A 17134-nucleotide genomic window follows, 5' to 3' on the forward strand; every position below is an offset into this window, starting at 1 on the left:
CATCCTCGCCCTCCCCAAAAGGTAACCGCGTAATACCCGAGAAGAGACACTCTACTCCGCTACGGGAAGCTTCCCGTCACAATTCGCCTTGAAAATTGCACACCACCAATCCGTATCCTGCGTGCAGTTGTGTATCTTCCGTGCTGTGCCACTCTGATGGCTCCAAGTGATGGAGCAGAAAAATCCTTCGCCACCGTCTCGCACACACGCAGCCGGACAGGACTCCCAACAAACACAGTGAAACGCACGGCCACACAACATAGCACGCACACTCGCACACACAGCTATCCTCGCACGCCCATCTGCTCGGGCACGATGGAGGATGGCACGATGTCAGCTTCACGGAAAATGTGCTACACTTTTCCTTATTTTTCACAACGACCCGACTCGATTCACAGCTTTACTACATTACCCTCCGCTAGACTACATCCTGCCGGTGGCGTATTGCCTTATCTTACCCGCGCACGGTACGGTTTTCCGCTGCACAAATATCCGCAAAACGCAAAACTCACACCCCGTAAGCGGAAAACGGTACGGAACTATGGAACTTTTGTCCAAACGGCAACACCACACAGCGAGTATCGATTTTTGCTGCGGCTCTGTTGGCAGCCCTCACAGTTGACGGATGAACCGTGTGGGAGCCTGCGAAGGGGCGACTAAAAAATCACAACAAATTTTCACCCACCCCCCTTCACGCCAGTAGGCGCGTACGTGCGTGTGCGGTGTATTGTTTTCCACCGTGTGCGCATGTGCGCACATTATCCTTTAAGCGTTGCTTCTTGCCCTTTTTAGCGCTGTGTCTTTTATCTGTGCCCACTGTCACGCAATTTGTTTTCCCCGCTTTTCCTCTTTTTTGTTGTTGTGCTTTCGTTGTTCGTTTGTGGGGGTGGGGGGTGGTTTTTCGATGGAGGCGCAGATATTATTTGCACTAACAAGTGGTTAACTGTGGTTGATCCGTTGGTGGGAGAAATGTAGGGTAGCTGTTATCTTGTTATCTTGTTGTGTTTTAGGACGGTATTAAGTTGATTTAATTATGTTTTTACTATTTTGCGCAACTCTTTTTCGGATTTATTTTTCTAATGCTAATTTTCTAGCTGTCTAATTAATTTTACTATTTTTGAGAACCCTTTTTAAGTTTTTTTATTGTTTTTTTTTTATTTTTTCATACTTCATTTTTATTTTTCATTATATTCCCCATTTGCTCTTTTCCTTTCCCTACTTACCTGTTGGTTTACTTGTTTTTATAGTTGTTTATTAATTTGTTTCATTATTCATTACCTGCTGCATTTGTTTGTTTATTGGTCTTTATTCTCCATTTGTGACGTACTTAGTTTCGATATAATTTTCTCTTTTTTATTCTTTAATTTTTCCTCTTATTTTCATTTGTCATCATTTCATTAACCTAAATGGTTTTTTTCATCTTGTTTTGTTATATTGTTACTATCTCTCTATGTTTTTAGTTTTGTTTTGCGTCATATTTGTGATTTATTTAGTTTTTCCTTTCCAATAATAATTTCTTTCTTTCCTTATTTTATTTTCTATTGATGAAACCCCCAGTTAGACATTTGTTTTACATTGTTTTAAAAAATCTTCACATATTTAATAAAAACAACGCATAAATTAGGATTTTAAAATATATATCCGCATTTATTTCGATCATACACATTCCAGGCAACTGCAAACAAACTTTAAATAGCAAAACTGAATGCTTCCGGCTTTCAAGATACATTTGTGCTTTTTTATCCTACCGCCGAAACAATCCGCCCCCGTTAGCGCCGGGTTGCAGCACCGGGTGCAGTGTCCGATTATCAACGTCCTTCGACCTTAAACTTAACATTAAATAACAATCTTCCTTCCTTCCTTCCTTTCTTCCTCACGTCCTTTGCACCACGCGTCATCGCGAATGCTTCAATAATGCATTTGTTTCTCTTCTTTGGGTAAATCCTAGCTAATGGTAAGATACTAAGAGCGCTTGCGTTTTCCGTCAAAGTCCATCGTCAGAGGGTCTCGTTGTCCCGTTTCGGTTTTGGTACTTGTACTTGTGCGTATGAGTGTTTGTGTGCGTATCTGTGTACCTCCAAAAAAGAAAAAAACCTTCCGAAGGGACAGATTAATATTCGTTTACTCCTTCTTTTCCGGCTTTGGTACGGATGTGGACGGTCGTGCCGGTAAGACTGGCGCATCCTTGAGGCTAACGTTGACCGCACTGGTTGGGGTTGAGGTGTGTACTGCGGCCAGCTCGATCGGGGTGTGTACGGGTGAGTGCTGATGCTGTGAGGCCGCTTCCGCCATCTGCAGCCCGATGGTGGCCCCAATCTTGGCACTTGCCTGCCGGAAGCTGTCACTCAACTTCAGCTGCACCACGTTGATGCACATGGACGTGAGGGCGAGCCCGAAGATAAGGTACAGTATGCTGCACATCATGTAGATCGGATGCTGCGGTACGTAGTCACCGAACCCGATCGTCGAGATCGAGATGAACACAAAGTAGAACGCCTCGAAGAAGCTCCAGTTTTCCCACCGGCAGTAGATGTTGGCACCGAACAGCATGTACGCGACGAGAATGACGATCGCGACCGAGATTGGCAGATTGAACTCGTCGTCTATCTCGAACGTTTCCGGCACGGGTGTGGTCGGTGTGTCCGGGATGGGGATTGTTTCGATACCGGTGCCTCCAACTGCTTCCGATGGTGGTCTTTGCGATGGTTGTGGCTGCGGAGGTTGTGGAGGCTGTTGCGGCTGTACCGGAACAGCGGTCGTGGTCGTTGCACCTTGCAGTTCGTTGTCTGTACTGGGTCGCCTAACCATATCGTACACAACGTTCAGACCCTTCATCACTTCCTGAAATTAGAATAACGCCACTAAATACATTCCTTCTCGCAAAGAGACCGAAACGCAACTCACCTGCACCTGTGCCGTCTTTCGAACCTTTCGGAAGGAACCTGTATAGTAGAGACGGCGCACATAGGCCCACATGAACTTGATACCCCGCGTAAACAGCTTGCCAAAGTCGGCCAACACAATCAGGAAGATCGGTATGCCGATAATTGCGTATAAAATTGTAAGTGCTCGACCCGTTGTCGTTGATGGTGAAATGTGTCCATAGCCTGAAACATGAGTCAGAAAAGAAAGAAAATCTCTTATTAGCGAGGCTTTCAACAAGACGCGTTAGCAAGTGAACTAAACACCATTAAAAGCACAAAACAACAAATAGTTTATTGTCACAAAATCGATTCTTATTCTTCGAAAATGTTTCTTTACCAATCGTTGACACCACCGTAAGCGAATAGATCACGCCATTTACAAAGTTCCACGCCGTATTACCGCTGTACGTTTTCATACCGGCTTCGAACGCAATCTGTAGCTCTTCCTCAAACTTGCGCAAACGATTCCGTGCCGTTAGCTTCCAGTCCTCTTCCCTGTTGGGAATGAATGTCAGTTAGTAATTGTCTTTCTGATGGATCGCGTCACCACACGCATTACCTTTGATTGTGACTAGAAAGCCAGAGCTGATCGATGAACTCTCGTTTGACGCGCTTAACTCCACACTTGTACTGTGACTCGAATGTGCCCTCGGTCAACCGGAAGGCAATACCTCCAACACCGCACAGTAGAACCATTACGGCGAAGTAAAACAAACAGTGGTTCACCTGTATGCGCATCCGGACGATCTCTTCCGGCTGATCGTCCAGGAAGTCTTGCCACATTTCATACCACTCTTGGGTGATCTGTCTCCAGGTGAAGACTTCACCGGGTTGTTCTACGTACAGGACAAGAGGCCTACGTCGTTGACTTATTTTTTGACCATTTTCCTCAAGAGTTGCATCCTTATCAACTTCGGCATCTTTCTTTTCTTCGCTCTTCACTTCAGAGATATCTTCAGTTTTGGAGTCCTCCACGGGTGTTGCTTTTGATGATTCAATCTCCGCTTGCTTCTTTTCTTCCTCCTGCCCAACAACTCGTCGATGTGTGAGCACCATTTCGGGCTCTGGAGATTTCATGTCCGGAGAATCGCGCCGATTCTGGATCTCTGGCTCTTCCGGTTGAAAATCCGAAGGTAACTCCGATTCGGGTGATGTTATCCCATCCGTGCGGGACTGTACACGTCTAGCGCCCGGCTCAAGCTTTGACGATCGTGATCGTTTCGGCTTGCGAGGCGAAAATCGACGCCGGATCGTTTGCTTCTTGCCCTCGTCGGACGATAGACGTCCTTCATCTTCGCTGGTCGATGCAGACCGGCTTGATGAGCGGGCCTTCGGTATGATCAGTATCTTCTTTTTGCCAACGACGGGCGATAGACTGTCGGACGGTCGTGTTGGGGTACGGCTACGGTGAGCTACGGACGGTGCCAACGGTGGCATCGGTGTAGCTTCGATGCTTTTGGCACGCTCCTCCTGCAGCTTCACCTTCAGCTTGCGGCTTTGCTCCTCCAGCAATTCTTCGCGATACTTCTCGAAGCGCCTTAGTCGCATACGATCGAGTTCGCGCTTTTCCTGCAAGAATTTTAACTTTTCCAGCTCAAATTTGCGTCGCTCTTCGTTGAATCGTTGCAGATTCGCCTGCAACGGAGGGGCTGGAGTTCCATCGGCATTTTCACGTGATCGTTCGCTCTGAAAGCGTTCAATACGTTCGCGCCGTTTGCGAACCTCTGTGTCGGAGATGCGGCCACCATCGCTGGAATCATCCGTTTTTGGTTTACTAAAAGAAAAGAATTTCAAGAACAGACGTTCAGTGACTTTCAAATCTTGAAGAAATTCTAACACAAAGCAATCACATCCACCCTGATCTTGTGTTCAAATCTTCAATAGAGCATTGTTAGAACCTATTTTTGTCACCAAGAATTCCCCGGTATCTCAGCAATGGGCATCAATCACTGTTGCGCCAATAATGTTCATAAAAAAAACACCTCAAAGCAGTTGCCAAACTTACCGTGCCGCCGATAGACTTCGCTTCGCTCGCCTTAACAGGGAGAATATTTCCGGACTGCTCGGTACATCGCCCTCATCGCGCGGCACCGATCGACTCCGCGGTGCCACAGCGCTGGACAATTTCTTCTCCTTGCGAGCCAGTATTTTGTTTCGATGCGAGCTACCGTACTCGATCGCCCGCTCGATCAAACTTTTCTTCGACGAGGACGGACTGCTCTCGACCGTGCTGCGGCCACGGGCCGATTCCGAACCGCTGTGATCGTCACAGGAGTTTGACTGACTTCCAACACTTCCATCGCGCGTCGGATCCGGCGTTGATTCACGCTGCTGTCTAGCTGCCCTGCGGCGCCGTCTCGCCACCACAGGAACTGCACTGCTCCCGGCCGCATCCATCGAATCGGTCGAATTTATTCACCAATAAACTAAGCACCACACTGCTGCTATGCCTGCAGTGCCTGTATTCCCGATGGCAGCTGTCACGCACGCTTGCACGGCACTAACAAAAGGGTGGCGGGTAAAAATAATTTTCCACGCTCACGCTCGCTCGGATTTCTCATTCGCTCCCAAATTTTCACTCGTCACAGCTCGTCACATACTGCTCGCGAAATATGACCCCGTTTCCTACCAGGATCCGGTGGACATTTCGAATTCCTGCACCGTATTCATTCACAACCCGTCGAATCGTAGTTTGTCACACTGGCACTATTAGCGAACAATTTGTTTTTTCCCCTCGACAGTCTCAAACACTCAAACACAGCTGCAGCATTACGATGGAAAACTGATCACCACTTCCACTGCTGGGTCCCATATCCGGAGGAAAAATTCTCTCACACTAACGTCACACACGGCGCGCACGGCAAGCACAACGAATGGAACCGTTCGGGACGGCCGCTCGAAGTGTTCTGCGGTTCCGAATGGGGCTAAAAATAAGCGAAACCATACCGAAATACTGTGCCACTACGCGGAGCACGTTTGGCCACCGGTTTAGGGGCTGCTTGCGTTGTACACAGCAAGTGGGGGGTTTTCCTATACTCAATTTTCCCTATTTTCCTTTCACTCGAGCGCAACTATTTGTGGCCGAGTGAGCGAGCGGGAAACCCACCTTGCGGTCTTAACATGTGCTCTCACACAACACAAGATTTGCTGATGACGGTAAAATATCAGCTGTTTCGTGATTGTGCACTTCAAATACAATCAATGAATCATGGGCACACCGCCTTTTTTTTTTGCTTTATTGCCCAATCCTCATGACCACAAATAACCTTCAAAAGCCACAGTTTCGCAAGAGAGAGTGTCCGTGACATTGGTAAATAACGTATTTCAAGGAAGGTATGATATTCAAATAAACACGAATAAACACACCGATTCCGTCATCACTGCAGTACGTTGCCTTCAATGCGCATCTCTGGAAAAAATACGCATCTGCAGGGAAAATGCATCGTACGCGTTTGAATGCGGGAGGTAATGATCCTGAGAGGACAAACAACCGAACGATACCATTTTTGTTGCAAAATTATTCAATGCAAACTCTCTACAAACATCACATCCTACAGTTAGTATTACTTTAATAATTGTGAAGGATTTAAAACAAACTTAAGCAAACGTTCCAGTCCGCTAATCAACGAACGCGCCACGAAAGCGTTACGAAGCGTTGCACAGACATCGGAAAATCGTACAGCGTTCGGGTGCAACAAACAAACGACGCAACATGGTGATGTTTGCGACACGTGCAAATCGTACCGCAACAGGTTTAACAGTGTGTGGTATTATTTTATGTTCTGTTTTATTTATTTTTTATGAATTTATATTTTTTTTAAATTACCGTCATCTACTATTTACTTCTTTGATCGAATACAATAAGGAATAATTTCAGATCATTCTGTAGTAATGATTTCTATCACACATTTTTATTTATTATTCATGCAGTGGCGGATCAAACGGTAGGCGGAGTAGGCCGTCGCCAAGGGCCTCACCGTATTGAGGGCCCAAAAAACTTGTGTAGTAGTAAAAGTACTACACAAATTCCGAATGTATAGTACCAGGAGAGCATCCACAAAACAGGTAGCACCTAGTACAGCAAATTTGCTCGAAAACCGCCGAAAGGTATGCAATGTTAAAACACTAACTTTCCATACAAACCAGCTGTTTTCAGATTGCCGATACCAGGAGAGAATGTTTTAAGAGGTGACAACTGGTGCTCTCCTGGTACTATACATTCGGAAACTGGTAGTTTCACGAGGGATATTTTTTTTATTTCCGAAAAAAAATATGTCGCATGATGATGAGACAAGGATATTTTGATATTCACAAGAGGTAATAAGACATCAATTCGGTCTTATTATAGAACCTTATTATGGAGAATAACTCTACTTGACTCGATTTGTTGCATCATGACTTGATCATGCCTATTGGTTTACTGTGCTTAATGTAACCACGAGGCTGGAAAGTTTTTTATTGTGAGAGAATGGTCTAGTGAGGATTCCATAACCAATTCTGTCACGCTTAAGATCAGCTCTTTCTCCACTTGCCCTTTCCCCGTAGGATCCAGAACTTTTCAGCTAAAAGTCTCTATGAATCTAGTCGTTCAAAGGCAAAGTCGCTCCCATGCAAAATCGCTAGTGGCTGAATCGTCGAGCCGTCGAGAACGTCAAGTTTCCAGTCTATGCGACTGCAGATAGGTTCTCTACGTCCCTTCGGGTCTTCGTCTTCTCGTGAATATTCGTCTCTTCAACTATCTTGTTTTGATATGGCTTTACAAGTCTAGGTGGTTAGTATGACTAATTTTACGGGAATTTTCCATCTGTTCTGACATCCTACGGGACTTCAATCAATCAATCAGGATTGCGTTACCACTCCGAAGAGATCTTTTTTTTTTTTTTTTTTTTATAAGACGAGGTTGCTTTATTGAGACTTTTAATATCAATCGTCACATCCTCTCACAAAATTCACCCCATCACCCGCGAAGGTTGTTGGTTGGAGTGAATACTTATTGTTGCCTTAATACGGCCTTCTCGCACCGTGCACGCATGCACCTTACTCGTTATTTGTTCAGGAAATCATTCCCTTTTCCCATTACTTATTCCGAATCGGTCACATTGTTCTGGGCCGCGATATCGTTACATTTAGCTAACGCGAGGAGGTGTCCGCCTCCACGGCAGCCGCAGCTTCGGCCGCCGTAAGACCGGAGTAGAAGTTTTCCTGCTCCTCGACGTCGCTGCTGGAGTCAAACCGTTCCTGCTCCCCAAACAGGTTGCCGGGGATGTCGGGATGGCTCTCGCGCCGTCTGGCTCGCCATCGAGCCACACGCTCACGAACAGCTGCTCGGCGAGCCTCTGTCGTAGGGGATGGAGGTGGCGATGGCGGACGCCCACCCCGTGCCGCTTCTCGTCGTGTGGCAGTGGCCGCTGGTCGAGCCGCATTCCGCCGCTGATTGCGAGCTGCCACAATTGAATTGTCTGCCGTACCACTCCGAAGAGATCTGGGCGTGCAAATTTGCCTCGGACTTAGATACTTAAGTAATTGTACCAATTTGGTGTATTTTACCATGCCCAGTACCTGATTGCTGTTACTGGTCGTTGATCTGTTTTGGACAAATTAAAGTTTAAAATATGTGTCTAGAACAAACGTTAAGCTTGTGCATTTTGTGACCAGGTATCCAGGTGCCGGTAACATGGCCCCAACGCACTGAACCGTAAGCTTGTCAAGAAGAAGCAAAAATTGAATAGAACTAATGAGACATATTGAACAACTTTAGAAACCGTCAGTAAAAGACTGTTGAAAATCACAATTACCCGTGTATGTTGACGTTATGACGCGGTTGAAAGTTTTTTGACACGTTTTTGACAGAATTGTTGTCTTGCAAATTTTGTACGAAAAATTAAAATACTCACCGATGGTAGTGTAGATCGTACCACAGTAGAAGACGGCATTCCAGAAGGACCAGGTCTTTTTGTTCTGCTTGTTTTCAAACGATCCTTCCTTGTACGACTGGTACAACACGGCACTGTACTCCTCGACCAGATTTATCGCCCGTCCTTCCCAGATGTCCGGATCCGGATTCTGGCGGTAGTTGAAGCAACAGAAAAAATATTTTAACTATTTTCCTTCATTTTATTGCTTCGAACCGGTCTAATTATCCAGCTCTGAAACGAAAACATACCTCCAGCTTCTCGCGATCTAGCGCCAGAATGCGTAGGTTTTTCGCCAGCATACGTTTCGCGTGGTTCACGTTCGTTTCCATCTTTTTTTCGTGCGTTCCTAGCGTCCCGACCAGCCAGTTAGGAGTCGTGTGTGTGTGTGTGTTGTCGTAGTGTTTTTTTTTCCGCAGCCGAAATTACCCAGAAAAAAAACATTCCCGGAGGGAAACAATAAACAAGAGTACGATTGAATTAATATTTCCGCGAGACGACATACACAAGAGACGACACGAAGGCCACCGATTTTGGCGTAAATAAACATTTCTAATCGGTCGTCTCTGGTCGTGGCAGGTTAAACTTCTTCCGATGTCGATCGGTGATCGGTTGTCCGTGCCCGGTGGATCCGTGTCGTGGCGTTGGGGGAACGTGTATTCGCATTTCCACCAGGCACTGCCACGGGTCGACTTTGTAGTATTTGTTTAACAATAAACCGGGACCAGCTCGTAAAACCCAAAGCAATCAAACACCCACCGACGCATAATGACGTAATTATATTGACCTGGGTAGGTAGAGTTGATCGTATGAATCAAAGGGAACAGTAAAATGTACACACACACACAAACACACGTGGAATAGCAATAAAACCCCCCATTTTCCACCATACTAGCCATCCTTCGCGCGAAAGACAAAGATTTCCATCAGCTGTCTTCCACCGCTGGGAAATTTCGCCCCATTGAACAAACACACAACAAGCTGAAGGAAAACAACCAGCGCGAGAGCGAGATGGCAATGGGCAGCCAATCCCCTCTTTCACCCCTTCACTGCTGCGCCAAGTCCAAGTCTAGGCGATCGTGAAAAATCGTCGGCAAATGAACATCGCGGCTCTAGGTACCGGCGACGCTTTGCCGAGCGCCGGGGGCCATCGGATCGATGACGTATTCGAAGCCATTTTTCCTCACGTCAGCAGTAAGCTAGTGACCGGCCCCAGATCCGAGAATTTATTTTTAAGCCATCGCCACCCCATAAACAAATCAAAAAACCATCCAACCGCGATCAGCGATGAAATTTGAGCTGGGTCTGCCGGGCCGGAGCAGGTGGTGATCTCGCTGTCTGTGGAGCCGGCACCTGAATGGGGGTGGTGGGGGAAGTGAGGATTGAGCAGAAGGGGAGAATTATTGAGAAACGGATTTCCACCCCGTAATCGTTAAATTTTCCGCCACTCACCCCACCGAATGGGCCGGTTCGTGACCTGGAGGATAAATAATTAATGCAATCGGTCGGGATCGGTCTGCATTTTCCGCGATCGAGTACCCTTGTGTTAGGGGGTTAATGGTTAGGGTAGCACACACACACATACATACACACTAATACCACCCACTCCAAACCGAAACCAAGCGGGGTTTAATGAAAATAAGGCGGCGGTCGGGAAATTGGTCACGATCAAACACGCGTTCCGACGTTCCGGTTCGATGCGTTACTGATTTATCAACTCGCCGCGTCCAGTGCAGTCGATCCGTGAGCAAGGGTGCGCATCGATTAACGATCGATAAACAATCCTTCCCCGTCCTTCGCACAAACCAGAACCGGAAGAAGGGAAATTATTCTCCCCAGCGGGACGTGTGAATGTGGTGCGACTTACCAGGGACACTAGTCGGTACGGTCAGCATAAGGCTGACATTAGCGGCGGCGGCGGCAGCAGCATCAGCAACAGCGGTAGTAGCGAAGAAGTCATCGACAGAATCGTTGTAGCCGTTACTGGCAACATCGACTTCCGGCAGATTATCGGCCTCGCCTAAAGCCAGACGGCGTTATGATGCGCATCATTAACAGTGCAATAATCAATATTTAGTGGAAATTCGGTATGCGAAAGCAGAAGATATTTGGCGAAGCACGTCATTCTACGCATTGCACACGTCATTCCCGACCTCAACCCGAGTGGGGTTGGATGAAGGTTTTAAAATTTCGTAACAAGCGCTTTACGATACGAAGCAATTAATGCCGGTCTGTGCAGGATGGTGTTGGGCGTTGATGGTGAACGATTAAATTAATTAGTTAGCGGAATGATTGTGACTGTGTTGTATAAAACGGGGAAAGCCCGCTTTCTAGCGGAGGTGAAAAGTGATGCAACGAAAGGTGATAGAAAATGGCAATTAAATCATATATGCACGTTTCAAATTGAAGATGGTTTCGTTGCACGCGTTAGTAAAAGTTTTGAGCGGCAATGGGTTTGGCAAAATTTCCCCTAAATGAGTTAAATTATTTGCCTTTTTCTGCCTAATTTATGTTTATCCATCTAATGTGTTACGCTTCGGTAGAGGATAAGAAGGAAAACATCGTTAAACTACTGAGCTGCAAAGCTGACGGCATACTTTTAGGGTCTGTGCATTCTGTCGGTTTATAATATTTTAAAAACAAGCAAATTCCAGCTTTTTTACATGAGTATTATTCAAACCGTACAACTACACTCAGTTAGCATCATTTATATAACGTGGAAAGTTTCGAGCCTATATTATGCATTCAACGGCATGCTGTAACATTAATTTTGGAATTAATTTAACCGTTACGAGAGTGTTACAAAGAAGTATTTCTATTGTCACTTGGTGATAATGTTTAAACAGAGATCTGTTATCGGAGTCTTATTAAACTCTTATTGGACTCTTAACAGGCTATTCTCTTAACGGACTGTTATAGGACTACTCTCGGACTATGATTGGATTATTATCGAACTATTATCGGGCTATTATCGGACTATGATCGGACCACTATCGGACTCTGATCTATTATCGGACTACTATTGGACTACTAAAGGATTATGATCGGATTACTATCGGGCTCTTATCGAACTGATATCGGACTATTATCGGACTATTATTGGACTATTATTGGACTGTTATTGAATCGTTTTTGGACTGTTATCGGCCTATTATTTGAGTTTTATTGGGCTCTTGTTGGATTGTTATTGGCTTAAGGTGGAGGCCCCGTTAAGGCCGCTACCGGGTAGCCCAGTAAGACCTGAAAAACAACAATGTATTTTATTTTCTAATCTAAATTAAGGATAGCTTACAAGGATTAAGCTGACCAACAACATAACGTGTCTCGCAATCCAAAATTGTTTAAAAATAGTTTACATGTTCATGTTTGAAGTGAAATGAAGTTAACATTAATTCGAATTTAATGAGCAATACTGTTCGTCTGGTTCTACCACGAAAGCTGCATTAGTGTGTCGCTTCTACAAGATTACACATGTTCAACGCCCATACGGAACAATGGCATGCTCGACAGTTTCTAAATCTATTTTCAAATTATGTTTCATCAGCATAAGTAATCTTGAAGCATAATCCCATCATAATCCTGTTCAGCGTTTAGTGACAATGCTTATTGCGCTGTCCAAATCAGTAACATGACTGCAAAGTAGAGCATCTTCTCCCGTTGCCTTTGGTGTCACATTGTTTTCTTGTTCAGACACCGCGAAAGCAAACCACCTGCACGTAATGTTTCACGCGATCGTTTGTCAGCAGATCGTCCGTCATCGACCGCATGATGACATTTGACTGCGTTGACATCTTCCCCAAAATAAAAAAGGAGGTCATCGACGATGAAGATGGAAAACTCAAACACCGGTGGGGCGCGGTTTTTTTTTCTTTCTTACGCCGAATTTACCGAGAAACCCCTCACCACCATTAGCAGCAGCCTCGTAACTGAAAACGAAACGCAAACTGTTCGTTGGAAATGTATGACCGGCGTTGCTTTTTTCCTGAATTCCTCCCCGAGAGGAAAAACCACAACCGCAAACCAAAGGCCCCGGCGAAGGGGAAGATAATTTTAGCGGATGATTAACGGAAAAATATTAGGCAAAATAAAAATAAATAAATGTGTGACCGCGTTCACATCACTGCGCTAACGACAGCCGATTTCGTGTGACGAGTGTTTCGCACCATCACATCTGTTCCTACCGAAAACCAATGCACAAACCTTTTGTGGTGCGCCTGAGATGGGCTGGATGGAGCATAAAACGGAAGAATGGCCCCCCCGGGAGAGGGGGGACGGAGACATGATGGTAAATCGAGAGAAAATAACGAAATAAAGCATAATGTCTGCAAACACACACAAAGAAAAACAAGACCACCAGCAACAAAATGGTCCGCATGAGTTTTGGGCTAGCAGCAATTGCAAACGCTGCGGCAGATGATAATGTCCGATGATGGTTGCGTGTGTGTCGTCACGGATTTTGTTTTAAAATATATGCGCGTTGGGGCAAAAGGGGTTTGGCGGTTTGAGCGTATTGAAGGCAAGTAGTAGTGCGGGAAGGCGACCGTTTTATGGATGTTTAGTGCGTTGTCAAAATCGTTCTTCTCAAGCAACAGAGCAGACGCTACTACGTGGCCAATAAAAATCACATACAAAACGTTCAACGCGACGTTAACGCAAAGAGGACAAACATCTTACAACAAAGTGACATTGAAAGGGGGTTTTTTCAGCCTTTTTATAACTGTATAATTACTTTATAATAATTTGCAGGGTTTAAACATAACATTGAAGTTTTTTAAAACAAGGCATTGCATTTAAAAAACATTTAAATTTATTACTTTTCCTAATATCAGTTAATAAAGTAAGTGAAGATAAAAAATCAATCACTTGATACCAAAGCAAAGATAAGGTACATATATGATGTATAGTATAGTATTTAAATTAAATTTAATGAATAATTCTAAAACTTGCAAAATGCGCTTTTGAAATAACTGAGATTCTGACAGTTCTGAGTTCACACTGACAACACTAGTTCTTGTCATTATGTAGCTCGAATAATTCAAGAACTTTAAAATTGGCATTATTTTAGTGTACTTAATATTTTAGTTCATACAAAATATGAAGAGAATCTTTAAAACATATAACCCATAACTTCCTTAGAAATCCTTTTTTTCTTGCTATTCAAATTCCATTTTAGCGTTCTTATATTTTTGTCACGAACTGTATTACTAAATATCGAAAGCTATCTACTAAATTAGTGGTACTAATAGGTACCATTATGAAGCCACATTCTAGAGCCCGCACTATTCCCCAACCTCTTTAATCCTTTTGCCCCAGCCGGATATTTTTGAAGAACGACTTGATAACGTCAGGAGAAATTCTATGAGCATGATCCTTCTTCCAATCAGTCATACATACCTTCAACAGCGATAAACAGAGCTGCACCAGCCACCGAGTACAGGAACAGTATCAGGAAGAGGAAGAAATGGGTGAACCAATTCCTGGACCACTTGGTGATCTTGGTGTACATCCAGAAGACGGACTTCTCGCCAACACCGAGCCCAGATTTGGCCGTGTTGACGGTAAAGTCCCGGAAGCCTTCGAACTGCTTGAACATGAACTCTCCCGCCTTGGCCGGATACATCGAGTAGTAGTCGGTGTAGTCGGGCTGCTCGGTGACGGTACCATCGGCACCGAGCGAGATCCTCGTGGGAGATCCGGGCGTTACCGGTATGCCCGGCTGGTAGAGCGGATTCTGGAGCATCTGCTGTTGCTGTTGCTGTTGGTGAAGTTGCTGGAAGTAGTGGGCCGGCGAATATTTGGCCGGTGTGTGTTGCTGGGGTGCCACATAGACTGGCGGCATGGTGAGATTAATTCGCGGCCGGGATCCAGCAGCGTTAGTGGATGCCTTCGAATCGACCCCCTGCGTCATGGTTGATGTCTGCTTCTGACTGCTTTAAAGTTTAATTTCTTTATCTCTCGGACGGGGGGGAAAAACAATAACAATCACCCGAGAATATTGCGTTGTTTTTTTGATGTGGCGAAGAATTCCGTCACTCTTTCACCACTTTCTCTTACAATCTAAACACCTTGAAGGTTATTTGAGGCACTCGTACCAAAACACAGACACACACACACGCACAAAAATTCGCTTGTTTTTCTAAAATTATCACCACCATCAAAACATTCACTTTCTTTCACGCGAGACAAACGCCAGCCATCGGGGGGTAGAAAGCACTACGGTTTCGCTAGCACTCGAACACACGTTTCCACCGTAGCTTCATCGCGAATACTTTGCACTCCAGCGACAGTTTCAGGTCACCGGCCGGTGTACGGGGACGGCGAAACCGAACGGCACCGTGGTGCCACCATTCTCAATGGACACGACCGTTTTGTCGAAACCGGACGACAGCGTGGCGGGGTCTATATTAAGGGACACTCTTTCGACACTGCACACCTTCCCCAGACCGTTGGGGTCGTTTTTTGTCTCCGGCACACAGTTGCACAGTTGCTCACTATCTATCAATAACGATCGCTCGCCGGAACGATCGTTATGGTAGCCCACACCCACACGTGCCGGTGGAAATGCTGCTTTTCATTAACGGCTCGTGCTGAAGCAACCTAGGCGGAGAAACACAAGACACCGTCGTCAGGAAAATGCATCAAGCCAGAGTTTCACCGGGACCACCGTTTTCACAACCACCCAATGGAATGCGTGTACAATTAACGCAACTGTCAAATAACGTCCAACCGAACGGTTAATGGGAATTTATTATCGAACAGTGCGCAAAGTGCGCGCGTGAGTCTGTCGGTATGCTCACTTCACATGTCCTACGCGAGTTATTAATATATCCTTTGAATCACTCATATTGCGCGCGTGTGAAGAAATCGGTTCTATCGCCTCCTTTGTTTTGGGGTTGGGGTTGGGACTTACTGCAGCAGGACAATTCGTCCATTCGGGATGATCATTTTTCAAATCGAAGTGACCTCGTGTAGAATGGTTACAAATATTTAAAACCGTTATACCGTTCTGTTTCGTAAACTTGTTGTGACATGTTGGTGTTTCTTTTGCTTGTTAAACCAATGTTTTCTAAACTTTCGTGTTTGTTTTAACCAAGAAAAAATGCTAATTTAACATTTCTGTGATGTATTTTATTTTGATGGATGTTATGTTATTGTTTAGGAGAAATTATGTTAATGTAGCTATTAATCCTTCTTAATCTGTTCCTTAATCTGCCGATTAATGTGTTTTATTATTTAAAGAGGTGACATATTTAATTGTTTTTTAGAAAATTTAGTTCTTATTGCTTTATTATACTTTGTGAAAAAATACAAGATATTTATTTGAAAAGTTTTTGCAAATCGTTGAAGTAAACGATGCTTTAATAAAATCATTTAAATAGAATTTTAAACAATCTATTAAACTTTAAGTGTTTTTTTAAATTTTTTAAGTTTGTTTTTACACCTCAAATCTACCAAAGGAGGATTGTCTTTCGACCTTAGTAATTTTTACGAAAAAAAAATTAAATAATTGGGTTCTTTACTTTTGAAAGTATTATTATTACCGTAAGAATAATCACTCAGAAACCCCTGCACAATGTATATTTGTATGTGATAGTATGTAATTAACTAGTTAATAGTCGTCAATACAGCATTATACATCAGCTATGAGTAATGCGAACAAACCGAGATTAACAAAAGCCACTAGGAAGAAGCGATAATGAACATATTTTTAATTCTACAATCACTGCACAGCACTTGTTACTGTAGGAAGTCCTGTCAAAAGGTCGCATATCTTCACTATGTTTGTAAATTAAACACTTGCGTATGGATCACAACTCATTCCAATCCATATGGAAGGTTTCACTGTTGGTGAAGGTATGCGTACTTCATATATGGTAATGCCATCGGCAGGTTATCTTATTATGGTGATCGCTCGCCAGCTGATGCCGGGTTGAGGCTGTGGTCAGTGTAGCTGTGTCGCGTACATCAGATCCGATCAATCTCACGAGTAGCTTCCCGATCTATTCCACCACCACCAGACCAAACCGACTCCAGCGTATGCAGCTTCTATTAGCCGATTATGGAACTACCTTCACGTGCACACAATCGTCGTATCGAATAAAACTTCATCCACGTTCACTGCACAGCATCCACCGGGGCGTACAATTTCACTTTCACACAATTGTTCCACCAGAGCACACCCGAAGCTGCCACGGCAGAAAAAAGAGGTTTCCAAAAGCAGTTCCGTCCACGGTGCCGACCAATCGTTAACTGGTGTGGTTTGTACTATGACGACCCGACCACGTTGCGCTCCGCTAG

General features: G+C 44.7%; 1 protein-coding gene across 3 annotated transcripts; it reads right to left on the reverse strand.

Annotated features, from left to right (window-relative positions):
- Nucleotides 1-1628: 1628 nt before the first annotated feature.
- Nucleotides 1629-15284, reverse strand: LOC128302023 (potassium channel subfamily K member 18). 3 transcript variants are annotated; one of them, XM_053038746.1, is made up of 6 exons: nt 14231-15284; nt 10704-10856; nt 9088-9185; nt 8819-8987; nt 2905-3107; nt 1629-2841 (listed from the first exon to the last, which is right to left on the reverse strand). In XM_053038746.1, exons 1-6 carry the CDS (start codon nt 14742-14744, stop codon nt 2122-2124), a joined length of 1857 nt encoding a protein of 618 aa, XP_052894706.1. In that variant the 5' UTR covers nt 14745-15284; the 3' UTR covers nt 1629-2121. The 3 variants fall into 3 exon arrangements, with proteins under 3 accessions (XP_052894706.1, XP_052894714.1, XP_052894698.1); XM_053038754.1 differs by lacking the exon at nt 10704-10856; XM_053038738.1 differs by lacking the exons at nt 8819-8987; nt 9088-9185; nt 10704-10856; nt 14231-15284 and adding exons at nt 3262-3419; nt 3484-4698; nt 4930-5321.
- Nucleotides 15285-17134: the final 1850 nt, after the last annotated feature.

This window comes from Anopheles moucheti, chromosome 2, assembly GCF_943734755.1.
Source record: "Anopheles moucheti chromosome 2, idAnoMoucSN_F20_07, whole genome shotgun sequence".
NCBI lineage: Eukaryota > Metazoa > Arthropoda > Insecta > Diptera > Culicidae > Anopheles > Anopheles moucheti.

Bases quoted from the DNA above. Each gene is read 5' to 3' on its own strand.
- LOC128302023 (XM_053038738.1), bottom strand. From the start codon at position 5,321: ATGGATGCGGCCGGGAGCAGTGCAGTTCCTGTGGTGGCGAGACGGCGC. The intron at 3,420-3,483 runs GTAATGCGTGTG...CATTCCCAACAG, and splicing joins CTTTCTAGTCACAATCAAAG to GGAAGAGGACTGGAAGCTAA. The intron at 2,842-2,904 runs GTGAGTTGCGTT...TTCTAATTTCAG, and splicing joins GAAAGACGGCACAGGTGCAG to GAAGTGATGAAGGGTCTGAA.